Source organism: Pelobates fuscus, chromosome 1, assembly GCF_036172605.1.
Source record: "Pelobates fuscus isolate aPelFus1 chromosome 1, aPelFus1.pri, whole genome shotgun sequence".
In the NCBI taxonomy this organism is placed as follows: domain Eukaryota; kingdom Metazoa; phylum Chordata; class Amphibia; order Anura; family Pelobatidae; genus Pelobates; species Pelobates fuscus.
Window position 1 is genome coordinate 177,278,932 of NC_086317.1, and position 27,316 is coordinate 177,306,247.

At 44.4% G+C, this 27,316-nt stretch overlaps 1 protein-coding gene across 1 annotated transcript in view; it reads left to right on the forward strand.

The window, feature by feature from the left end:
* Window positions 1-21,179, forward strand: part of PACSIN1 (protein kinase C and casein kinase substrate in neurons 1) — a 114,892-nt gene extending 93,713 nt beyond the window's left edge. Inside the window, exons 8-11 of the mRNA XM_063453024.1 lie at window positions 15,636-15,756; window positions 15,854-15,978; window positions 16,680-16,873; window positions 20,655-21,179. Of these exons, the coding sequence (XP_063309094.1) occupies window positions 15,636-15,756; window positions 15,854-15,978; window positions 16,680-16,873; window positions 20,655-20,764 (550 nt within the window). The 3' untranslated portion in view covers window positions 20,765-21,179. The remainder of the gene's footprint in view (window positions 1-15,635; window positions 15,757-15,853; window positions 15,979-16,679; window positions 16,874-20,654) is intronic.
* The last annotated feature ends 6,137 nt before the right edge of the window (window positions 21,180-27,316 follow it).

The window sequence follows — 27,316 nt, forward strand, 5'->3', positions numbered from 1 at the left end:
AGTTAGGATAGCCGTATGCCTATCCCATGCATGCTTTAACTCCTTTACTGTGTTAACCTCTACCACTTCAGCTGGAAGGCTATTCCATGCATCCACTACCCTCTCAATAAAGTAATACTTCCTGATATTATTTTTAAACCTTTGTCGCTCTAATTTAAGACTATGTCCTCCTGTTGTGGTAGTTTTTCTTCTTTTAAATATAGTCTCCTCCTTTACTGTGTTGATTCCCTTTATGTATTTAAATGTTTCTATCATATCCCCCCTGTATCGTCTTTCCTCCAAGCTATACATGTTAAGATCCTTTAACCTTTCCTGCAACTCCCAGTTTAGTGAACTCTCTCTAAGGTATCAATATCCTTCTGAAGATACGGTTTCCAGTACTGCGTACAATACTCCAAGTGAGGTCTCACCAGTGTTCTGTACAATGGCATGAACACTTCCCTCTTTACATACCTTACCATCAAGACCTTCTGCAATATCACTAATAAAAATATTAAAGAGAATGGGTCCAAGTACAGATCCCTGAGGTACCCCACTGGTGACAAGCCCAAGCTTCGAATATACTCCATTGACTACAACCCTCTGATGCCTGTCACTCAGCCACTGCCTTACCCATTCAACAATATTGGAATCCAAACTTAAAGATTGCAGTTTATTGATAAGCCTTCTATGTGCAACAGTGTCAAAAGCCTTACTGAAATCTAGGTAAGCAATGTCAACTGCACCACCCTGATCTATAATTTTAGTTACCCAATCAAAAAAAAATCAATAAGATTAGTTTGGCATGATCTCCCTGAAGTAAACCCATGTTGTCTCTGATCTTGAAATCCATGTGTTTTTAGATGTTCAACAATCCTGTCCTTTAACATAGTTTCCATCACTTTCCCCACTACTGAAGTAAGGCTTACTGGCCTATAGTTGCCCGACTCCTCCCTATTACCTTTCTTGTGAATGGGCACAACATTTTCCAATTTCCAATCTTCTGGGACTACTCCTGTTATCAATGATTGGTTAAATAAATCTGTTAATGGTTTTGCTAGTACACCACTAAGCTCTTTTAATAGCTTTGGGTGTATTCCATCAGGTCCCATTGACTTATTTGTCTTTACTTTTGACAGTTGAAATAGAACCTCCTCCTCTGTAAACTCACGTTTTTTCCTTTCCTTCATTTTCATCTGTAAATATCGAACAAAAATATTCATTGAGGCAGTCAGCTAGACCTTTATCCTCTTCTTCCTTCCTTCTTTTTTTTTTTTTTAAATTCTTTATTTTTGCACAGGATAGGCAAGGCAAGATTAATACAACTTTGAGGCTTGCGCAGAAGCCAAAATATAAAAGATCTGCCTTATAAACACAATAATTGACATCAGCCCATATGACAAGCCACTTTATAAATTCTGTACAACTTGCCTCCCATCGAGGATTTTGTGTTTTTTATATCCAGGCTATGTGACCTAAAAAGGGGCCCAAACGCCGACCCTGTATGATTTACTTTAGGCTCCCCCAAGTCTCCTCCAATATGATCAAGCCTGAGTGAGAAAAAACAAAACAAAAACAAAACCTAAGACATTTAAAGTAAATGAAGGCTAGTAAGAACAAGACCCCAAGATACCAAGGGTGTAGCAATCGAGGCGTGAAAAGAAAGGAACCAAGGCAGGAAAAATAGAGGGGAGAAGAGAGAAATTAGGAAAAAAGGATGCAAGAAGAGAGGGCAGGAAAAAAGGGGTGAGGGGGGGGGGAAAGGGCGAGCGGGGCTAACGGGGTCCACTCCGACACTAGTCCGCGCAGTGCCAGTTCACCAATCATACCATATACCCAGCTCCTCAGCCACTACCGGAGCCCATTACGCTCATATCCCATGGTTCCCAAATCTTCTGGAAATTTGCGGTTGTTCCTCTTAATCTTGCGGTCAGGTCTTCCATGAGCCTGCCCTCCCTCACTCTGGAGATCACCCCCCTGAACTCTGGGCCTTCAAGTGAGAGCCACGCCGCTGCTACCATTCTGCGTGCAAAGTTATCGCCGTACCAGTTTCTGCTCTCTTCTCGTCCATCCCTCAATAGTTCTGTTTAACAAGTAGATCCATGGGTCTAAAACTAGGGATTTGCCGAACGTCTGTGTCAAGAGGTCTTCAACAGATTTCCAAAATCCTTGGATTTTCGGGCATTCCCACCACATATGGAGGTACGTGCCTCGCGATCCACAGCCCCTCCAGCAATCGTCCATATCTATCTTACGCATTTGATACAAAGTTACCGGAGTAGTATACCACCTGAGCAAGGTTTTCCATGCCTGCTCCTGTTGCGTGACGCATATCGAAGTACTCTTGGTTGCTTCCCAAATCTCCTGCCACTCAATCCCTTCCAGTTCCTCCCCCAGGTCCGATTCCCATCTATCAGTGTACTTTAGTCTACCCCATTCCTTAGTTTCAGTGCTGATATGAGCATATAGAAGCGTAATCATACCTTTGGGGGCCGAACCATCCCTACATAATCTCTCAAAGAAAGTAAACTGTCCCTGTGCTGCTACTTTAATACAGGGTTTTCTGGCAAAGTCCCTGATCTGGACATATCTGAAAAAATCGGCAGGAGTCAAGTGGTTATTTTGTTGGAGGTCTTAAAACGGTAAGATTTCCCTGTTTCTATACAGTTGGTAAATACGTTGCAACCCAGACCGTTCTATGTTTCGGAAGTTCCTAGGTGCCATACCCGGTGGGAACTCTCTGTTTCTAAGTATCGGAGCCATAGGGGAGGGGGAAGAAGCAAGACCAAATTTGACACAGTTCGCATCCCACAATCAAAGAGAGTTAAGGACTCTCTTGGTACCCATAATGTGAATTGAGGGACATCGAGGCCCACCATCAAGGATTCAATTTCCACCCATCTCCTTTCCCCAATAGGGGAATGCCACATGGCCACCTGAGACAGTTGGGCCGCTAAGTAGTAATAATACAGGTTTGGTAGGCCCAGCCCCCTCTATCTTTACGCCTATACAGGATTTGTCTGGCTATTCTATGTCTCTTATTGTCACAGATTGCCCTCTGCAACGGCATCAGTTGAGATTTCGTGACCCGGGCAGGGAGAGCCTGAAAGAGAAATAATATGCGCGGGAGGATATTCATTTCCACAGAGTGAATACGTCCTAGCCAAGAGATAGGTTTGTCCGACCATTTTTCCAAGTCACCTATCAGGGTCCGCAACATGGGGTCGTAGTTGTTAGAGTATAATCGACCTGGATCTGCCGTCAGATGGACCCCTAAGTATTTTAAGGAGTTTGATTCCAACCGTATTCGGTACGTGTCCTTTATCAGAGTTTCCTCGGCCGCAGATACAGTGAATTCCTCCCCTCCAACCCTGAACCCCCCTATGTTTGGATGCCAGCGTACCGCCTGTAATAAGGGTTCCATAGCCATTACGAAGAGGAGGGGGGAGAGAGGGCACCCCTGTCTGGTTCCATTGTGCAGACTAAAAGGAGTCAATGGAGCCCCCGCAATCCGTATCTGCGCCCTCACATTATGATACATCGCCCTCGTGACCTGAATGAACCCTTCCAGAAAGCCGAAGTGTTTCAATACCGAGAACAAGAATTGCCACCGAAACCTATCAAAGGCCTTCTCCGCATCGATGGAGATCACTAAAGAAGGATGTAACTTGTTTCCAGATGAGGTCTACATTCCGTCTGGCGTTTTCGAATAATTGCCGTCCCTGTATGAACCCGACTTGGTCAGCGTGGACAAGCGAAGGTAAAAGCAGGTTCAGTCTAACCACCTGTATCTTAGCCAAAATCTTTAAGTCATGATTAATTAACGATATGGGCCTGTAGTTCTCAGGGCAGAGCAGGTCCTTATCTGGTTTGGGTAACAGTACGATCGTAGCTAAAGCCATCTCTGGGCCTTGGCGTCCCCCTTGCCTTAAGTAGTTGAAGAGTGCCACCAGTTGGGGTGTGAGCTCTTCTCTAAAAAGTCTTGTAGTACGTCCCATCAAATCCATCCGGGCCTGGCGTTTTGTTACCCTTCAGATTTGATATTGCTCTGTCGACCTCTTCCTCACTAATTTCCGCAGCTAGGCTTTCCGCTGCCTCCCCCGTCAATTTTCTCAAACCCAAACCATCCAGGTACCGCAAGACGTCGTCTTCCCCTTGCCCCTCCCGGGCTTGTCCGTCCGGTGTGTGATTGTACAGTTGTTTGTAGAAATCCTCAAAGACCTGTGCGATATCCGTCTGATGGGCGTGATGTGGGGCCTATTTGGCCTGGGCCGCAACGTCCTGGCCAGGAGCGTATCCATTTTGTTGGCCTTATCGAAATACGTACGTTTGGACCACGTCATGGCCCGAGCTGTGTCATCCAACAGAAGGGTAGGTACATCCCGCCTAACTGCCTGCAGGCGGCCGAGGAGCTCATCGTCCGGGGCAGCTTGGTGTTTCTGCTCAAGGTTCCGTAGTTGTTTCAGTAAGGTTTCCAGTTGGTGATGCTTCAGTTTCTTCTTCCTCGTGGCAAATTTGATCAGGTTCCCTCTTATCATAGCTTTATGCACCGCCCATACTGTGCTAATGGTCACGTCCGGGGTGACGTTTTCGGCAAAATAATCAGTTATAGCCGTCCGAATGTTTTCGGTTATCGTCGTATCCCGTAGCAGTGATGTGTTCAGTCTCCAGGACCAGGGACTCGCCACACATAAGTTATCCAGAACGATAGAGACGTCCGCATGGTCTGACCAGGAAATATTTCCAACCTCCGATCTAACAATCCTGGACAAGCCCGTTGCGTTAACCAGGAAGAAGTCTATCCTGGAGTAGGTTCCATGAGGGGCCGAGTAAAACGTATAATCCCTGTCTACCGGATGGTGTGCCCTCCATACATCCACCAATCCCGTATCCGCCATAAAGACTTTAAGCAAACGGTCTTGCCCCCCCTCCCTTGCGATCTCGGGCCCCCATCCCTCGAGCTCCTATCAACCGCCGGGCACGGGGCTGCGTTAAAATCTCCCCCCACGAGGATCATGCCATGTGGCAATGCAGCAACCTTGCCTCGTAACATAGTCCAGAATCCAGCATCCGGTTGATTCGGGGCGTATACATTTATCAAATGGATGGAATGCGAATGCAGGGTTCCCGATACTATAATGTAACGACCCTCCGGGTCAGCATCTTGGGCATACATCTGAAAGGGGCAAGTACGGTTAACAACAATAGCCACTCTATTCCGTTTACGATGTGATCTAGCTTCAAATGAGGTCGGATATGTATGGTCCCGCAGTCGAAAATTAGCCTGTTTGGGAAGGTGGGTCTCTTGTAAGTAAGCTATTTCCGAATTCATCCTTTTTAAGGTCCGAAACATAAGACGTTGCTTCTTAGGAGTGTTAAGGCCCTTAACATTCAAAGTGGTAAGCTTAATCTCCATCTCGAAGCATGTTGAACTCTGCTAAAACTGTTTCGCCCTTGCATATAATTCGTGGACGCGTTCGAGCGCTATAACCACCCCCGGAATTAACCACTCGTTCGCCACCTCCAGAGCCCCCGAAAGGAAGGATACAAAAGGACAAAGTAGGGAGAGAAAGAAAGGAAAGCAAGAAAAGAAGAACAAAAATGGCATCCAGACACCGTCCGATGCGGAGAAGATTCTGGTCTTACTATTCGCCAGAAAGTAGTGGGTAGCGTGCGCCCACTTCCCAAACACGATCAACGTGCGGAGGGAACTGAGAGTTCCTAAAACCCCACCTCCCACACGCCCTAAACAAATTAAGGTGACCTCGAGATTCCGCTGCCAAGCATCCCCCCTATCCATCCCGGAACCTAACTACGGTGTAAACTACTGTGGCGTCCTCCGTAAAATGGCCTGAGAACTGAAACTTAGAGTCCCCTCCCAACTGCCTCCCTCGTCTATGGGCAAGGAGACTAGACTAAAAAACCTGTACCCCGGCCATCCCCTAGCCACCCCACATGGGTCACCTAATGATACCCCCGGCTAAATCTAACCCTCCGGGGACCTAACCACCGAAACCCACGACTCGCTCAATATTCACCCGTAGGGGCGGGAATACTACTATGTGTCAGTGGAGTATATCCCGACTATATGTGCAAAGGGGCATCTAGTTCAGGGAAAATACGCGAGGGGGGTCCGGCTAAGTTGCAGACAGAAGGACGTCTGGGGAAGAGGAGGTGCATAAGAAATCCCATCACATCCCCACCCATCCCCACCCAGGCCACCAACCGAGCACCACAACCACACCCTTGGATATTCTCTACACTCCCCCAGCAGGGGCGGGCAGAAGCCACTGAGGCACATTTCGGTTGCGTACTCATTCATATCATATGGCGTATACCATTGACCCCTGTGCTTCGCAAGATCTGACATATCAATACACACTACGATGTAGAAATGTAGAAAAGCATAGTAGAAAACCAATCGAACAACATATATCAACACAGAAAACCATAGTAGGTAACCCACTACACTCATTTAACATATAATTAAGAAAAATTGGCCATGGCGGGCGTGGGTACCCTACCCCGCCCGCGAGAATACATCACATATGCGCGTCGCCGGCACCACAGGGCCCCAGGGAACCCACCAGGACGGGCGCATCAGCACTGTAAATGCCATAAGTGCGTTCCAATAGGGCCCATAAGCGCATCGGCGGCAAAACATAAACGTAGCAATAAGTGTCTAGGATTACAATGTCTTCCCACCCCAGGTAACCCTCCCAGCTTAAAATGGCTCACAACTCCCACAGGATTCAGAAACATAACACAATAATATCAACAGTATGGGTACACGGTTTGGAGCGTAGGGACCCGGGATATCAGAAGGACTGCGTCGTAATTAAGGAAGCAATGAGCACTGCAGAGTCAACAGGTAAATTAGTCACCCAATTACGGCCGTTTAATAAACATTTTCGTGTGTAGAATGTCTGTGTTATATGTATTATTTTGACAGGAGTAGTTATTCCTCAATGTCCTGTCTATATGCCCATTGCATGTGTGTAATTAGGTTTTCATAAATCTTTTTTAATTTTGTAGTTATATTATTTATTTATTTTTTTTTATTTTATTTTTTTTTAAACAGATTTGAAATCTTTGTCACAAATTAACCTCAGCCTTCCCAGGCCCACCCCCCGAGTAGCAATGACTCCATGGGTTGGGTTGTTCGCATTAGCCGTGCAGTGGTCACCTTCTGATACTCCCAGGGGAAAGCAAAACAACAACATCAATAATGGCATAAGAATACAGATTAGTAAACAGCCCATGTTCCTTTGTCACCCATTAAAGGTTGCCGTCCCAGGCCCACCCCCCGATTAGTGATGGCTTTCTGGGATGGGTGTTTCGTGGTAACCATCTATTGGTTACCTACCTAAACTCACAGGGGAAACAGAACAGCAACATCAATAGCAGCGTAGAAAATAAAAAGCAGTAAAGTAACCCCCTTTTTTTTTTTTGTTTGTTGTCTGTCCCCTCTTCCACTGGTGACCCCCCCCCCCAACTCCGGAAATACGAAATAGAGAAAATTGTTTACCCACCCCACCCTCTGACCGTATAGAGCAACCTCTATATATACAGATCTCTTTTTGTTTTTTGTTAAATTTTGTTTTTTCTTTGTTCATCGTTTTTTTTGTTTTTTTGTTTTATCCTCACCTCCCCCTTTTTTTTTTCCTCTCCCCTGTATTTTGAAAACTTTTTCGATTTTGCACATTTTCTTTTCCTACCTTATCGCCCATCACCCCTCCCCCCGTGGGCATAGGCACCCCGTGCCACCGCTCCGCGGAACAAAATCAACGGTATCATTGCCAAATGGAGAGATGGAGGGGCAAGTAAGGGCCCTCGCGGCAGTGGCTAAAGAGAGAGGCAACCCCCTAGGGGAGGCAAACAACATGCAACTTGGGGAGTACTTCAAAAAACAGATTTAACCAACATTGACATAGAAACCTGTAAGATTGTCCCGGAAGAGCACACCACGCTCAACACTTGCTTGGGGTTCAACTCCAAGGGAGGAAAGCTCCATCCAGGTGACCCGCTGAGGGGGAGCAGGCAAGTAAATCCCCCCCCCCCTTACCCCACCCAATCCATCAAAAGCGTGGCACAGGTGAAGCCCACGCGTCCCGGGTAATGCTTCCCACGGTGGAGGCGCAAGGCAAGGACCCCCTGCCTCCCTCTCTCACCGGGAGGCGAGGAGTGCCCCAGGCCTCAATGATAGGCCCTTCCCAGGACCCAAGCGAGAGACATAACAGATAGTCTAGGAGGGGGATACGTAAAGGCCAGAGTCCAGGCCTGTAAAATGGGGCCCCAAACCAGACCCCCCCAAAAAAAGAAGGACATAAATAGCAACCTCCCTCAGGCCCAACGCTCTCAGGGCAGAAAAAAAGGAAAGGACCCCCAGGGGCAACACGATACCCTTCTAGTCGCAGCTACCGGTGTCCTCTCGGTCCCGCTCCTCTCCACTCCAATTGCAGCTGGGGAAGATCCTACGGATACATCACCACGTTGGGAAGATCAGAAGGTGGCTGTAAGCCAAGGCCGCTTAGCAGACGGTGAGGATCCCCTCCCGGTGATAGGATGTGCGCCCGGTCTCCACGAAACACCATCAATTTAAAGGGGAATCCCCACGCATATTTAATGCCGGCACCTCGCAGGGCTTCCGTGATGGGTCGCCAGTCCCTCCTCCGCTGCAACGTGGAGGGAGCTAGGTCGTGATAGAGGGAGATCACCTTTCCGGCGTACCGTATGGGCCCCTCACGGCTCTTTTTCATAAGTGCCTCCTTAGTGCGATAATATAGGAAGCGGATTATAACATCCCGTGGAGAATTGGCGTCATGCCTTTGATCCCTCAGGGCCCTGTGAGCCCTCTCCATGTGCCAATGTTCCTCCGGAACGTGCGGGAGCAGAGGCTTCAGAATGGTGAGTATAAGCCCCTGTAGGTCCTTGTCGGCACCCTCTGGCAGGGCTCTCATGCGGAGATTATTTCTCCTGGACCGATTAGCCATATCCTCAAGGGCAAGGTCCATTTCCACCATGTGAGCAGATACACGGTTCACCTGGTCAACCACGGCATTATGGGCATGCGTCGAGGCCTCCACGCGGTCTTCAAGTTTTGCGGTATGTTCCCCCAGGGCCCCGATCTCGGCCTGGAGTACCGCAGTAGATTTGGCTATTTCACCCACTAGGAAGGACCGCACCTCAGCCAGCTTAGCTAGGACAGTGTCCTGGTCATCAGGGGATGCCTCCCTGTCCACAGGAGGCGAAGCTTGCAGGGATACACCAGCTCCATCTTGGGTCCCCTGACAGGTCGGCCTCTGCGCCGACATAAGGTCGAGGACGGTGCCTCCGGGTGGGCACCCCGCTTAGGTTGTTTCTTGGGGAGTCCCTTCTCCATTCCAGGGACCTACGTGGGGCAAATAGCATTAATAAAGGTCGCTTTTATAGGCTTTTAGGGCGCGTTCGCCGGGAGCTCTAGTGAGACACGTCCAGTCTCATCGACGGTCAGACCACGCCCATACCTTCCTTCTTTTATTTTTAATCTAACTAATCCTTTTTTTTTACTTTTCTTTTCTCATTTATGTATCTAAAAAAAGTTGTGTCCCCCTTTTTTACTGACTGTGCTATTTTCTCTTCTGTGTGTGATTTGGAAGCTCTTATAACTTGCTTAGCCTCTTTCTGCCTAATCTTATAGATCATTCTGTCTTCCTCACTCTGGTTTTTTTTATAATTACTAAATGCTAACTTTTTGTTTTTTACTATTTTGGCCACATCTGTGGAGTACCACAGTGGTTTCTTGAATTTTTTGCTTTTACTGACAAGCCTAATGCAATTTTCTGTTGCCTTCAGTAGTGCAACTTTTAAATAATCCCATTTCTCTTGGACTCCATTAAAATGGCTCCAGTCTGATAATGACTCCTTTACACATATTCTAATTTTAGAAAAGAGAGAGACGAACCCACATTTGCGCACCAACTAAGAATCTCATTTCCTGCTTTCCGACGAAGTGGAACGCATTTGCGTTCCACGCAGAGACGGACTAGGACTTGCGGGGTTACGAAAAGGAGGCTTGGAGCGCACGCGGCCTCTTGAGCGCGAAAATGAGGAAATCGGATAGAGGAAATTTTCTACAGCTGGTTCCGATTGAAGAAATCTCCAGGACTGGCTGTTTGTTTTTAAGGCAGGGTATTTAAGTGTTGTGAATGTGTGTATTATGTGTATATTGATGCCACAAGCCCCTGACGAAGTCTTAACAGACGAAACGCGTAGGGTGGCAAGCTTTATTTAGTTATTTTATTATTAATTGTGGATCTCTTCATCTCTGGTGTCTTTTGGAATTGTTGGATGATGAAATCGTTCCTTTGGTGGAAGACATCGATGTTGATTTGAAGTGCCTTTTTACTACTATCATTTTGTAAGTGTGTCCAATAAAGCTTTATCTTTAATATTATACATTTTTACACTATGGTCCGTCTTTGTGCTTCATTTTAAGCAACTGTTTCCACACTGAAAAGGGAAGAAGCATCTGAAGAGGACTGAGTATACCCTGCCTATTTTTTACGTTTGTTTGTGAGTGTATTTTTAGCTTTTTATATTACGCATTTTTATTTTCAGTCTGCACTATTGGTCTCCCTTTTGTATTTTTTAGGTTGTGCTTTTTAGTGTTTTTTATTTCCAATATCAGAGACATTGAGGAGTCTTTTGCACTTCCTGAATTGGGGTATTTATATTTTATATATTTTTCCCCGTTTTGATAGCCACAAGGGTTGTTTTTGCATTGTTTGCAAATCACTTTTTTTGTAATTTTAGAAAAGTCTGTTTTTCTAAAGTCTAAAACTTTTGTTTTTGTGTGGTGTGACTCAGTCACTGTTCTTATATTAAACCACACTGACTGGATCCTAAACTTTCACCTACAGTAATATCGGATACCAAATCTCCATTTGTTAACACTAAATCTAGTATGGCCTCTTTACGAGTTGGCTCCTCAACGACTTGTTTTAGAGACAATCCCAGTAGGGAGTTTAGAATATGTGTGATATAATGCCTGTGACATAATTATGGTACACAATAGGTTAACATAATTATCACAAGCAGGAAAAATACAGTTTTTATACATGTACTGTAACTTTAAAACCACACATCAAATCTTCATAAAAAGCATACCTGAAATATGAACATACTCAAAGATCATGCAAATCCTTCAAGTAGATCAAAAGTTAGTTGGAAGTCCTTTGTGACCAACCGCAGGCACATCTTCCTGCCTAAAACAGTTCCATAGATTTGGGCTGTGCGGTCGGTCAATTTCACACTGAAAAAATGACTAAGTCCCATTCGAACGTGCGTTCGAATCTTTAAACGGGACTTAGTCTCTGTGGCTGAAAACTCTGCAGGAATGGCCGCCGCCACGTGTTCATTTGTCGAATGGTGGCCACGCCCAAAAAATTAATCCATCTTCACCCATGGAAGGCTCCGCGCAGATTGAGCTCTGCAGGGCGGGGAAAGGCTTATAAAGCCTTGTCACGCCCTGCAATTAGGCTCAGAACACTTTGATTGGCTGGTTTAAGCCAATCAGAGTGCTCTTTGTCATTTTACACAGCGTGGGGAAATTCCAAAGAACTTTCCCACGCTGTGTAAAATACACAGAGCACTGTGATTGGATGGATTTCAAGCACACCAATCAGAGTGCTCTTTGTCATTTTACACAGCGTGGGAAAATTCCAAAGAACTTTCCCACGCTGTGTAAAATGACACAGAGCACTGTGATTGGATGGCTTGAAATCCATCCAATCACAGTGCTCTATGTCATTTTACACAGCGTGGGAAAATTCCAGAGAACTTTCCCACGCTGTGTAAAATGACACAGAGCACTGTGATTGGATGGTTTTCAAGCCATCCAATCACAGTGCTATGTGTCATTTTACACAGCGTGGGAAAATTCCAAAGAACTTTCCCACACTGTGTAAAATGACAAAGAGCACTCCGATTGGCTTAAACCCACCAATCAGAGTGTTCTTAGCCTAATTGCAGGGCGGGGCAAGGCTTTATAAGCCTTCCCCCGCCCTGCGTAGCTCAGTCTGTGCGGAGCCCTCCATGGGTGAAGATGGATTATTTTTTTGCGCTCGGGTTATTTCTTTTTCGTCAGGTTTTTTTTTGCGCTCGGGTTTTTTATTTTATTTTAAGTTCGTCAGGTATGATGGCTTTTTATTTGCCCTTTTTTGGGGCTGAAAAATGAAGATTTTAGAAAAAAGAAGACGTCAAATGGTAAGTTTAATTTTTTTTTTACAGTTTAGTTATTTTATTCCTTCCTCACTATTTTTAGGGGTAGGTAGGGGATAGCTTGATTTGGGTAGGGGGGGTGACTAGGGGCTTGGGACCCCTAGTCACCTTGATTGGGGGGGTATTTTCAATTAGGGCCCCCACCCGCCGCTCAGGGGTGGGGGCCGGGGGGGGACAGTAGGTCCCCCCCCACCATTATTATCTAGAGCCCCCACCCACTGCTCAGGGGTGGGGGCCAGGGGGAGGACAGTAGGTCCCCCCCTCTCTTTATTTAGAGCCCCCACCCACCGCTCAGGGGTGGGGGCCGGGGGGGCAGTAGGTCCCCCCCTTATTATTTTTTTAGGGCCCCCACCCACCGCTCAGGGGTGGGGGCCGGGGGGAGGACGGTAGTTCCCCCCACCATTATTATCTAGGTCCCCCACCCACCGCTCAGGGTTGGGGGCCGGGGGGGACAGTAGGTCCCCCCTTATTGTTTTTTTAGGGCCCCCACCCACCGCTCAGGGGTGGGGGTCGGGGGGAGGACGGTAGGTCCCCCCCACCATTATTATCTAGGGCCCCCACCCACTGCTCAGGGGTGGGGGCCGAGGGGAGGACAGTAGGTCCCCCCCTCTCTTTATTTAGAGCCCCCACCCACCACTCAGGGGTGGGGGCCGGGGGGGACAGTAGGTCACCCCTTATTGTTTTTTAGGGCCCCCACCCACTGCTCAGGGGTGGGGGCCAGGGGGGAGGACAGTAGCTCCCCCCTCTCTTTATTTAGGGCCCCCACCCACCGTTTAGGGGTGGGGGCCGGGGGGGACAGTAGGTCCCCCCTTATTGTTTTTTTAGGGCCCCCACCCACCGCTCAGGGGTGGGGGCCAGGGGGGAGGATGGTAGGTCCCCTCCCTATCTTTATTTAGGGCCCCCACCCACCGCTCAGGGGTGGGGGCCAGGGGGGGAGGACAGTAGGTCCCCCCCTTATTGTTATTTAGTAGGTCCCCCCCCTTATTTTACGTGCTTTAAAGCACGTTATTCCAAACAATTTAGGAATGTTAGGTGATTTATGCCCTTTATGGATTAAAACCAGACTGTGCATCAACTATGTAATTTTCCATGGGAGTTTTGCCATGGATCCCCCTCCGGCATGCCACAGTCCAGGTGTTAGTCCCCTTGAAACAACTTTTCCATCACTATTGTGGCCAGAAAGAGTCCCTGTGGGTTTTAAAATTCGCCTGCCTATTGAAGTCTATGGCGGTTCGCCCGGTTCGCCCGTTCGCGAACATTTGAGGAAGTTCGCGTTCGCTGTTCGCGAACCGAAAATGTTATGTCCGCGACATCACTATTGGACAACATTTTAATGATGATGTGTATGGTTCTTAAATACACCACCAACAGTTAGCATCCTGATTTGGGTCAATGGTGTGTGAGAGGTATGGTACCAGACCAGTACCAGTTTGTATGCGGTTTCTTGGGCTTTACTGGCCACAAAGCGCAGTTGTTTATCAATTTGCAAATCTTAACTAATTGCTCAGGAATAAAAGATTCCCCAAATGTCATTTCCCATTTACTTATGAAGATTGTGGGAGAGATGGAATAAAATGCCATGCCGAGTAGGCTCACAATTGTTGTGGTATAGAATTAATGTAGCTTGTCAATTGTCAGTATTGAAACCAGTGTTTGAGAGAGGGTTCTGAGCCTCCTAAAAGTGTGGTTAGTGAATTAACAGTTATGCCCAACAAAGTCTGCCAGACCTGTAGTTGGGTGCGTCAAGTAAGACCTAAAGTGCCAAAGTCACATCCCCCATTTTATCTTTCCACTCATACAGATACACAAACACTGTTCTTACGGTGGCTGCTTCCTTTAGCTCAGGGTAAGTGAAAGGACAGAAGTGAGAATAGGAAACATGAAATGGTCTCCCATTCCCTCCATAAGACCAATCATACTGTAAAGTACAAGGAGCCAGTCTCTGTATCTAAAACAGGTGCACTGATGTGGATATGCATAATGGGGATGACCCTCGTCTTCATGTTGTTGATTGAAGAGTGCAAGCATTCCCTTTTTATGTCTTGAACTACCCATTGCAGAATGTGGAATATAACTCGGCAAGGGCAACAAAAGTCCATTGCCCTTCAATTTCCAGGTTGATTAATGGGTTCACTTGGACCCCAGTTTCATCTTCGTCTTGTGAAGGGGAAATGGTTTAGGAAATAAAATATGTATCCCCCTGTAACGGATCGACGGGCACCCCGACTGGATACCTCCATTGAAGGATGCTCCTAGCGCTTCCTGAGTACTTCAAGCACTGCAGCAGACACCATAACCACCGTAGACTCCTCCAGAGAGCAAGACAGGAACAAGCTCTTACAAGAGCTTAGCAGTGAATATAGCAAGAGAGTATGCAGAGAATAGCAATCCCTTGTAGCAGATTCCCCCAATAAGAGACGGCACTCCAAATTGAGGGTGAAGTAGAACTGACTGTACTGGCACATACAGCCTCTTTTATTCACATTCTACAAACATAGTACTGCCCACAGGGTTTTGCAGAACAACCAATCAATACGTACAATACACTAAGACACTCCCACACAAAATCCTCCCCTCTGCCTGTGATATAATTACTGAACACAATGGTCTAATGTAATTATCACAGGCAGGAAAATACACAGTTTTACACAATATTCATAACTCTAAAAGTATACATCACATTCACATAACATACATTATCAGAATCAGCATACGCCAATTACAAACATACGTCAAAATCATACAAATTGGTCCAGTGGGTCAAAAGTTAGTTGGAAATCCCTTTGTGACCGCCTGCAAGCATGGCTTGGGTGTGGTAAGCCAATTACCTCCAGCATACAGAAAATAGCTCTATTCACAACAACAGTAAAAACACATCAAAATACATCATTCATATTACACTGAACAGAACCCCCACATTCAACCTATCCCCAGATAGCTTGGATCTGAGCGCTCACTATATCTGAACAGCGCTCAGATACCACAAACACAGTCCAATCGCCATGGGGTTAAACCATAGCAACAAGTTTCAACTAGTCTGGCAGTGTCCCTGGGACAACGCCCTGCTGGAGAACAATAGACAGGAAATGGGGGAGGGGCACACCTTCTCATGTATTCAAAGGGGCAGAAAAAGTGCCAATAAGCCCAAATAATGTCTTTAAAGGGCAATACATCCCAGGGGCCATAGTCACATGGCAGAAGGCTGGCAATCAGTCTTCTCCAATGCCCAGTGGCGAGGTCGGTTTCGCCGCACCCCCCCCCCCCCCCCCCTGGAATAATGGACAAAAAGGAATATTGCATGAATGGAATTAGGTTTTACTTTTAAGGGTTACAATATTTGATGGATAATTCCTTTTTGACTTAATTAATTATGAAATATTGCAAAATCTCTGCAGTTATGCAGCAGTGTACAATGAACTTGAGAAATCAATCCAAAGCTCGGATGTGCAAGAAGATCTGCGTTGGTTCCGAGCATCCCATGGCCCAGGAATGCATATGAATTGGCCACAATTTGAGGTGAGAAGAAGTAACATTAATTGACTATAATGATGGTGAAATATTGAAGGAGTCTAATAAGTATGATACTTATCTCTATATATGATATTTTCTTTAGGAATGGAATACAGATTACACTCACTCAATTCCCAGGAAAGAGAAAGCTCAAAAAGTGGAAGGAGGTGCTCTAACTAATGTTATGTCTACGTCCGATAACAGTTCTCAAGGAGGTGATCGAGGAAGGTGAGATAATAGTAGGGAAATGTGGTGTGTGTGCCCTGGGGGTTAATTACTAAACACAAAAATGTGGTGACTGGCAAGGGAATAGCAACATCAATACCAAAATAGCAAACATAAGAAAAATCCCCCAATCCAGCAAGTTTGCTTCTTATCTTATATTGGCACAAGTGTTTTCATAATTTACTTTTTATTTTGTTATAATTTACTGTAGTAAAATATATAGTTTATAATATGTCATAATTTATTATTTAGTACATTGTAAACACTTCTATAACGCCTCACCCAGAATCAGATTCAAAGAGTATCATTATTTTATGATATGCAACTATCTACGATCTAAAGCATCTACATTTTCAGCAGTTCTGTTCAATCGGTAGAAAAAATATGACATTCATGACATGTACATGATGACATATCTGTGTGAATGGGGCCAAGAGGTTTTGGAATCACACATATACGAGTTTATTGTCTAAAATAAGTGGTATATAAATGAAATAAAATGTAAGAAATGCATTGACATAGTTCAGCAATAGATATGTGCATTTCTGCAGATAGTGTAGTTCTTTTTGTAGAAGTACTAGTAAGGTAATGAGAAGGATGCATGTAGGGAGTATACAATTAGCTACAATGGATGGAAAAGAAGATTTTGATGAAACAAGGCATTACAGAAACTGGAATTTTATAACTTTTCCATATGCCCACAGTGTGAGTAGTTATGAAAAAGCTCAACTCTACACTGCTGATTGGTCAGATGACGAGGGTGGCAGCAGCCCATATCCAGCTGCAGACTCTAATGAAGGAACTAATCAGTATGATGAAGAGTCAACATGGAAAGTTCGGGTTCGAGCATTGTATGACTATGAAGGACAAGAGCAGGATGAGTTGAGCTTCAAAGCAGGTAAAGTAAAAGTACATTATTTTGTGATGCTTAATGTACTTTGAAGGGTCTACATATTAATAGTTATTTATCACTCAAACAGGGATACTGCTCTCCATTCAGTCATCACATGTGTTAAAATATGTATACAGCATTGGGCAGCACTGGCACTTGGAAGAGCAATTAACAATGGTTCCTCTGTTCATACATATGTGAACTCTGTAGGTTTCAGATATCAATATCACTGTTCTGATTTCCTGTGTGTTTTCTAAGGATGGGTATTTGTTTATTGTTACACCCTGGTTCTCTCCATCTAATGGACACATTCCAAAATGGTGTGCAGGAACACAGAAATAGAGTAGCTCTTTGCTCCATAACCTGTGTCAGAGTAAGTGATTTCTAGAGCATAAAATAAATTGTTAATAAAAGAAACATATCCAACTTCTGTTAAGATTTGGCAAAAACAGACTTTTACTAAGAAAGCATATTGTTGGCGCTTTATAAATAATAATAATAATAATAGTAATAATAATAGGGAGTCGTGTTCCAAACTGCGACAAAGTAAACTAAAATATGTGTCTTTAAACTACAATTTTAGAGATCAGTTTGTGTAAATAAGATACATTGTTCTTTTTCTAAATTATGTTTTAGCTGCATAAACTGTTATTAGTAAGTCACCTGAAATTTCTCAGAACAGCCGCCTCTGGGCACACCTACTGTCACACCCCTAAAATGTAAAGCTTCCCTGTTTCTTCATTTGAAACGTTAGGAGGTATGAAAATATCAAAGAGCAAACTTGCAAAAATCAGTGGGTTAAAATTCTAAATTGGGGTTACAAATTGCCATGGATCAGACATGGAGTGTACAAAAGTTGAAAAGGAGTTCAGGGCTACCCCTAACATCTGCAGGGCTCTGGGCAAAGCATATATTGCCATGCCTTACAAAGAATTGTTACAAATCATTTTCAATGACTTACACAATGCATCGTTGTTTTAACTGTTTTGTTAGAAGCCACTGTGTCCTGCAAATGTGCCATTAGCCTTGTGTACTCAGCAGATGTGCCCTACTACATGATATATAGTATATACTAATCAGCCACAATATCAAAATCACCTGCCAAATATCATGCAGGACCCCTTTGTGCTGCCAAAAAGCTCTGATCCATCAAGGCATGCACTCCACAAGACCTCTGAACAGTGGCGTACACACAACCCATGGTGCCCCTGTGCGAAAACTGATCCGTGGCCAACCTCTCCTCCCCCCCCTCTCCCAATGAAGTGGTCTGGGTGCCAGGTCCCTCAAGTTTTAACTGCTATGTTTCACTGAGGGTTAATCCAGCCTATAGTGGCTGTCTCATTGACAGCCGCTAGAGGAGCTTCGGCAATTCTCACTGTGAAAATCACAGTGAGAAGACGCTGAACGTCCATAGGAAAGCATTGAGGGCATTCGGAGCTGAGAGGCGGATCGGGGCGGAGGGATCCCCAGCGTCAAGGGAGTCCGGCGCTGGAGAAAGGTAAGTGCTGAAGACACACATACACGCACACACTCTCACGAACAGACACATACACACTAGCTAACAGACACACACACACTCTCACGAATAGACGCATACACACTAGCTAACAGACACACACATTTACTGACAGACACACACTCGGTGACAGGCATACATACACACTCACTGACAGACAGACACATACACACTCACTTACAAAACACACTCACTAACAGACACCAAACAGACTCAGTAACAGACGCACACAAACTAACACTCAGTAACACACACACACAGTAACACATTCACTGACACACACACACACTCTAACACACACAAACGTTTTTTTTTTTTTCATCCCCCAGCCTACCTCTCTTTGGGAGTGCTGAGGGGATTCCCTGGGGTCCAGTGGTGCTCCTGGGCGGCCGGTCAGCGGGCGCGCGAGGGAGCACTCTCCCTGGCTGAGAGCTTCCTGTTCAGCTCCCTCGCGCGCTGCATACTGATGCCAGAGCCAGAATATGACGTCATCTTCTGGCTCCTGCATCAGTACACGGTGCGCAAGGGAGCTGAAGATGGAGCACTCAGGGGAGAGTGCTCCCTCGCGCGCCCGCCAGCCTGCCCGCCCGCTGACCAGTGACACCAGGGCCAGCCTGGGGGGCCCTGAGGTGGCCGGCTCCTGGGCCCCCCGGAAGAAGAGGCTGGCCACAGTGGGTAAATACTGGGTCGCAGGGCGGCCACCCCTGGTGGGCCGGGCACGGTCGCAGCCGCGACCACTGCGACCACGGTATGTACGCCACTGCCTCTGAATGTGTCTTGTGGTATCAGGCACCAAGACATTAGCAGCCGATCCTTTAAGTACTGCAAGTTGCGAGGTAGGGCTTCCATGGATCAGATTTGTTGTTCCAACACATCCCACAGATGCTCAATCAGATTGAGATCTAAGACATTTGGAGTCCAAGGCAAGGCCAAAATTTTCCAGAACATTGCCCAATTCTCTATAACACTGCCTCCGCTGGCCTGCCTTTTCCATTAGTGCATCTTGCTGCCATCTCTTCCCCAGGTAAACAATACACACACCAGTCCAACTACCTGATTTAGTATAAAAATAGAAAACAAGATTCATCAGATGAGGCAACCTTCCTCCATTGTTCCATGTTCCAGTTCTGGCACTCACATCCCCATCTAAGGTTCTACCAGATTTGTTTCATGGCAGCATTAAGTTTTTCAGAAATTTAAGCTACAGTAGCTCTTCTGTGCGTTCCGACCAGACCAGCTAACCTTCGCATCCCATGTGCACCAATGAGCTTGGGCGTCCATGACTCAAGCTTGATAAAGGCCTCTGTGTAGACCGAAACATAGCACTTTTTGTTCCAATAAACCTGCCTTTCTGCAGCAATCCTGAGTGCCTGGACCTAATTTATTTTATCTACTAAACTGGGTTTTGCCAACCCTGACCCTGATAAGCACCTGGACTCACACCTGTGAGTGCAGTATCCTCTGTTTGTGAATTACTACTGACCCAGACATATATCCATCACTCTTTGGCCCTGGTCAAAGTCAGATCTTTTTGCTTGCCCATTTTTCCTGCTTCCAACTAATGAATTCAAGAACTGACTGTTCACTTTCTGCCTAATATATTCCACACCTTGACAGGTAATGTTATAATTAATGTTATTCATAGTTACATAGTTCATAGTTGTCTAGATTGAAAAAAAGAGTAAAGTCCATCAAATTCAACCCTGAACTCCATTTTTATTCAGTTCCAAAAGAATGGTAAAAAAAACTATTGTAGTTTTCTGCAATTGTGCCACAAAAAGGGAAAAACTATTAATTCTTGACTCCATAATGGCAATCAGATTTCTCCTCGGATCCACAATCTGCTTACATACATATGAATTTTATCCTTGAATATTCTGTTTATGCAAAAAAGCATTCAAGCCACGCTGTGCCAATCAGCATCTCCTCATAGATCTGTATTGAATCAATGCATCTCTGTGGGGAAACTTCAGTGTCTCCATGCAAAGCATGGGGACACTGTACGCCAGTGCTGCACAGTGTCTGAGTAACTGCTATTAGAGGTGTTACTAGGTACCAATGTAAACACAGCCTTTTCTTTGAAAAGGCAGCATTTACATTAAAAAAACCTGCAGGGACAGGCTACAGACACAAGAACCAATTAAACTGTAGTTGTTCTGGTGACTCTAGTGTCCCTTTAATGGTTTTGAAAGGAAAATAACCATTAAATTCTGACATTTTGTTTAATATTTAGATAACCATTCCAATAAAACAGATTTCTTTTATTTTCAGGTGAAGAACTGACAAAGTTGGAGGATGAAGATGAACAAGGCTGGTGTAGGGGGCAACTGGACAATGGGCGCCAAGGCCTGTATCCAGCAAATTACGTGGAGCCCATTTAGTCCACCTGAAAAAAAGTTTCATGTTCATTAATTTACTCTCTGCAAAAAAACTTTTATCCCACTTCACCGGACATTCATGTTTGACCTTCCTAAACTGCAGAGATCCTAACAACTAAGAAGGCAATGAATTAATTGAATGCATATCACTGGGCATAACCTTGAAACTGCTATACAGATTTCTAAACTGTATACCATAATTATGCAGTTCTTCCTTTAATTGGTAGAGGATGTTGAAAATATAGAAAGTTGTTCAGATGTTTATTTTATTTTATTTTATTGTAATAGTGTTTAGCATTTATTTCAAAGGAATAGGTGTTCATAATATTATTGTCCAAAGAGAGAAAGGTTGTTCGTCAAAATGTGTATAAAAATAAATTTAATTGCTTAATAGAGATTAGTAAAGTTAGCACTCTCATATTGGTCTGCAGACTGTGTATTGCAGCCCCATCTTGTATCAGTCAGCTACCCTTAAACCATTCCCCCAAAACTCCTATAACCTCCAAGCCATATTCCTTTCCAAAGCCAAATTTTCTTGCTCACCCATCCATCCATTAACCTATCCCAGTGCTCTGAAACCTATCTACACGACGGAGATATCATAGTTTGTGTCCGGATTCAGTTAGTGCCTCTAAAACCAGCAGTAACACATTTGTTTTTCATTGATTGCTAATGTTTGGGGGGATAGGAATCAGGTAACTGGTAATGAAATTGTTAACCAAATGGCATAGCTGCCCCCCCCTTCCTATGGAATATTCCACAGGACTCTCAACAATCCCATAACCTCCATTCACTACAATGGAAAAGGGGACTCATATGGGTGAATATCTTTTGAGAGTTTGGTGTTTCTAGAGGGTTTTTTTCTGCTGATGATTGCAATAAATCCAAACTGGATATACAGGTAATACCCGAAAAATTTGAATATCGTGCAAAAGTTAATTTATTTCAGTAATGCAATGTAAAAGGGGAAACTAATATATGAGATAGACGCATTACATGCAAAGCAAGATAGTTCAAGCCGTGATTTGTCATAAGTGCGATGATTATGGCTTGCAGCTCATGAAAACCCCAAATCCACAATCTCAGTAAATTAGAATATTATGAAAAAGGTGCAATATTCTAGGCTCTCAGTGTCACACTCTAATCAGCTAAGTAAGTCATAACACCTGCAAAGAGTTTCTGAGCCTTTAAATGGTCTCTCAGTATGGTTCAGTAGGAATCACTATCATGGGGAAGACTGCTGACCTGACAGTTGTGCAGAAAACCATCATTGACACCCTCCATAAGGAGGGAAAGCCACAAAAGGTAATTGCAAAGGAAGTTGGATGTTCCCAAAGTGCTGTATCAAAGCACATTAATAGAAAGTTATGTGGAAGGGAAAAGTGTGGAAGAAAAAGGTGCACAAGCAGCAGGGATGACCGCAGCCTGGAGAGGATTGTCAGGAAAAGGCCATTCAAATGTGTTGGGGACTTTCACAAGGAGTGGACTGAGGCTGGAGTCAGTGCATCAAGAGCCACCACACACAGACGGATCCTGGACATGGGCTTCAGATGTCGTATTCCTCTTGTCAAGCCGCTCCTGAACAACAAACAAAGTCTTACCGGGGCTAAAGAAAAACAGACCTGGTCTGTTGCTCAGTGGTCCAAAGTCCTCTTTTCTGATGAGAGCAACTTTTGCATCTCATTTGGAAACCAAGGACCCAGAGTCTGGAGGAATAATGGAGAGGCACACACTGCAAGATGCTTGAAGTCCAGTGTGAAGTTTCCACAGTCTGTGTTGGTTTGGGGACCATGTCATCTGCTGGTGTTGGTCCACTGTGCTTCATTAAGTCCAGGGTTAACGCAGCCGTCTACCAGGAGATTTTGGAGCACTTCATGCTTCCTTCCGCAGACGAGCTTTATGGGGATGCTGACTTCATTTTCCAGCAGGACTTGGCACCTGCCCACACTGCCAAAAGCACCAAAGCCTGGTTCAATGACCATAGGATTACTGTGCTTGATTGGCCAGAATCTATGGGGCATTGCCAAGAGAAAGATGAGAGACATGATACCGAACAATGCAGAAGGGGTGAAGGCTCTAAGCATCCTGCTAAGCCTCCTGGTCTTCCATAACACCTCAGCAGTGTCACAGGCTGATAGCTTCCATGCCACGCCGCATTGAGGCAGTAAGTGCTGCAAAAGGGGCCCAAACCAAGTACTGAGTCCATATGCATGCTTATACTTTTCAGAGGTCCGATATGGTTCTATGTACACTCCTTGTTTTATTGATTGCATGTAATATTCTAATTTACTGAGATTGTGGATTTCGGATTTTCATGAGCGGTAAGCCATAATCACTGCATTTATGACAAATCACAGATGGAACTATCTTGCTTTGCATGTAATGCGTCTATCTCATACATTAGTTTCCCCCTTTATGTTGCATTACTGAAATAAATTAACTTTTGCACGATATTCTAATTTTTCGAGTATCACCTGTAGTTCCTAGGGGATTCTCAATTTACATAACGTAACAAGCAGAACATATTTTCGAATCACTTAATTCTTAGTATAAACTACTAAATATCACTCTGTGCTCTCTAAAACTTGGTGAATCTCCAGGAATAATGACAATGTACCAATATAAACATGCCCCCATACTGCCTAAGATTTAGGGGGAGGTGGCGGTCACACTTCCAGGCTGCAGCCTGGGCTCTTAGTGGACACTATAGTCACCAGAACCACTACAGCTTAATATAGTAATTATGGATTCTATAGCATGCCCCTGCAGTCTTGGCACTGTTTACATTGCTGGCTAGTTACACCTTTAGTGGCAGTTACTCAGGTGGTCACTAGAGGTGATTTCTGTGGTGGTGCTGCACAGTGTGCAGCACGGTCGTTCAACGTCTCCACATTCTGCCCTGAGACGTTGAACGCTCCCAATAGAGAAGCACTGATTCAATGCATTTCTATAAGGAGATGCTGATTGGTGCAGAGTGGCATTTTGCCTTGCATGTGCAATAGCTCCCAATGCTTTCCTATGGGAAAGCATTGGATTGGCTGAGATCCAGCCTTGGAGGTGGAGCTATCTGCGGCAAGACTGGCAGGAGAAAAGGTGAGTAAAATCACCTTTAATCTCTGGAGAGAGGATGGACAGGGACCTAATACTGCATTCCAGCACTATAGTGTCAGATACATGTTTGTACTCCTGACACTTTAGTGTTCCTTTAAGAACTTCAGCCTCGGTATGGCTGCTGCCATCATTTTATCCCTCTTTTCTTCCTAATATGCTTGATGAGATCCTGGTGAAAGTGAGACATCATATGTCATACTTCCCAGCACCGCACTTAACCTATTAATAAGGAAAAAGTCTCAATGAGAGCAGAGAAACTGGAGCTGCCAGAAAACTCCAGCCCACTGAGAGTGACCAGTTGCAGAAACATACAAATCTCTCACACAGTTTTGTGACTGGGGAGCTAGTGACAGTCTGAGAGTATCGGCTGATTTTCTCTGCCTGTCAACGATGCCTAGTTGGAGGCTTCCTCACTAAAGCTTCAGACCATCACCAGAAGGAGAGGGGCAGGGAGCGTACAGGCACAATTTTTACAATTTTAATGTAGGATGGCACCTGGGACATCCTGGCACCCATAACAACTGCATTGAGATTAAGTTATTACAGTTTCTTTAATAATAGCTGTGATGGCAGAAAGCAGAAAACCATTTGGCATTCGAGCTACTAGGATTGGAGTGCCAATTATTGTTTTATCAAAGATTTGTTCTACAGCAGTTGTAATTAAAAGTGCCAGAGGTTTGTTACCAGCCAGTCTGACTGCTGTGGAAAGCTTCATATAAAAGCACAAACATACACAGACCCACTTCAGACAGCTACAATATTGATACAGCTCCTTTCCAGGCCGTTAACTCAGCTCCTATGATCTCATGGCTGCTGCCATTGAATTATGTCCTTTCTAATTTGCTAGACACATTCAGTCCTGCCTTCTGCCAGCAAGCAGAGAATAAATGGCAGTGCCATTACTGTAGCTTGTGCCGCCCATAGTTAGTCATGTCTACTTTGAACTAGAAAAATCATGCAAAATCCACAAATCCTGCATATCTTGCATATCCATCCACATTTGCAATTTAAAAGTTGGTACAATATATATATAAGATAACTGGTTTATTATCTGCTGTCACAATCTATATATATGTCTAATAACCAAAAAAAAAAAAAATATTAATAATATCCTATATTTTTTTTCACTAAACTTCTGATATTCTAGGCTGCATTGACTCAGTGCAGGCTATCATTCACATAATTAATTTCATAGAATCTATTTAAAAGCGTATATATTAAATATGTGTTATACTGTGCACATGTAAAAAAGTGTAAGCAAAACGAACTAAAAAAAGGACAGCAAACAGATATCGTCATTGGAAGGAAGAGAACTCAAAGTACATATTGAGTTAAATTGATTATCTGTTTCAATCTAAGCTTCCTGTGGCATAAGGAACGTGATTTTATCTCCTATGAATAAAAATATTATTATAAAACTATGACAATTTCTGTCTAATGCTTATTTGTGAGGACATGGACTTCATGTATCTGTTATTAACTTGGTACATAAAACTGGTTTTATGCAGTGTAGTAACGGAAGCAGAATAACATGAATAAAATAGCAGTCTAGACTAGTAATCTTTTCCACAAAGTGAAAGAATAAGGGATGTATTCTCTCCAGTGGCAGAATAACTGCTTCGATATTGGCACTGCAAGGACGACCCTTAGAGATAATGTATAAAAGAAAATGTATGAACCAAAAAGAAGAATCTGGTTGACCAAGTCTTAGCAGAACTACATGATTGTACTGCTACCGAATACAAATAGCTACAAAGAGCCTACCTTTTTGTTAGGCTTGTTGTGAGAAGAATTACTGTTATTGCCTTGTGTTACTAATTAAAATTAGTAACAGGTGACTCCCTAATTGACTCAATAGGATACAGTGCTAAGGTAAGATAGGTGCCAAGAGAAGTAAACAAGCAAAACCTGCTGCTTTATATATGTCAAGATGGCTTTTGGATATGGATTTAAGGAATGCACAATGTTTTGTTGAGCACCTGCCAAAATGGACAAGAAGTAACATATTGAAGTCTAATAATATGCCTGATGAGCATGGTAAAATGTTTGATCAGATAAATGATTTGGTCACTACAAATGAGGTAACGATCTATTGAAAAAAAAAGACAAGGACATTTTAAAAGACCAGATATTGAACAGAAAAGTAATGATCTTGTTGATCAATTAATGAAAAGGAGAGGTTTATTAGAGAAAATGCATTGATCACCTCTTATGGAGAACGCACACGGAATTATGTTACAAGGCCACTGGCTATGAGTAATGTTGAGAGCTGTGTGGCTCAATGGAGTCAAGACTCTTCAAGTGAAGATTTGGTCACCAGTCAAAAAGTGGATCCTATCATTGCTATCTTCTATAAAATTATTGAAGATTCCACTTACAACTCCATCCCTAACTAGGGTTGTTCAGGTAATTTCTCCCTAGATCTCACTTATAAGTTAAACCATGAGGTCTGATTATGGGTAATCCACGCTACAGTATTTGCTATGTATATTTCCTTTCTAAAATATGTTGTGGTGAAGACTTTAGATCTTTTGCGACAAAGCTACATTGAGGGGAGTGGTTGCCTGAATGGATGTAGAGGTGTATACAAGTAGCGGTTACTTAAAGTCTCTGGCTAATGTGAGCATTCTATTATTAGTTATATTTTACAGGTGGCTTAAAGATATCATACTAATGTATGTGTCTATTTTTAAGGCACATATACTGATTCTGAAGAAAAGCAGGGGGCAGGCTGCCGTCTCCTCTATAGACCGTGGTAGCCCTCCCCTCGGCCCGCACTGTAGGCGGCTTCCCGGTACCCTAGCATGCTCTCCGGAACAGCTTCACGGCTCCCGCGTCACACGACCGCCCAGCACCTGCCTTCCGCGACACCTGCCAGAAAGCGCGCTGCGACACAGGGGTTACACTAGAGAACGCGGCTCATGGCTTGTCCTGTACCAGTTATACTTCTGTGTGCCACGTTTGACTGTCGGTCAGTAGTTTATATAATCTATACCTGAGAGGGGGTGTAATTTTCAGCATGTTTGGACCATTTCGGACGACATGGGATAGGCCTATTTTCGGCCAAAAGTTTCGGGAACTGAAATTTCTGTACATCCCTAGTGTATATATATGTAGATATAGACGCAAGGGGAATGTTTGAATGTATACATGTATATAAGCAGACAAGAAGGACAAGTCTGCGCAGAAGAAGGGTTATGCTTCGTTTTAAAAGAATAAGTGATGGAAGGATTACCATCAAGAAAAATGATAAGATTAAAATTAAAGGACCACTATAGGCACCCAGACCACTTCAGTTCAATGAAGTGGTCTGGGTGCCAGGTCCCCCTAGTTTTAGCCCTGCAGGTGAAAACATAGCAGTTTCAGAGAAACTGCTCACTGACAGTCACTAGAGGCCACTTCCCCGATCTCAGTGAGAAAATCGCATTGAACTCACCCAGCGTG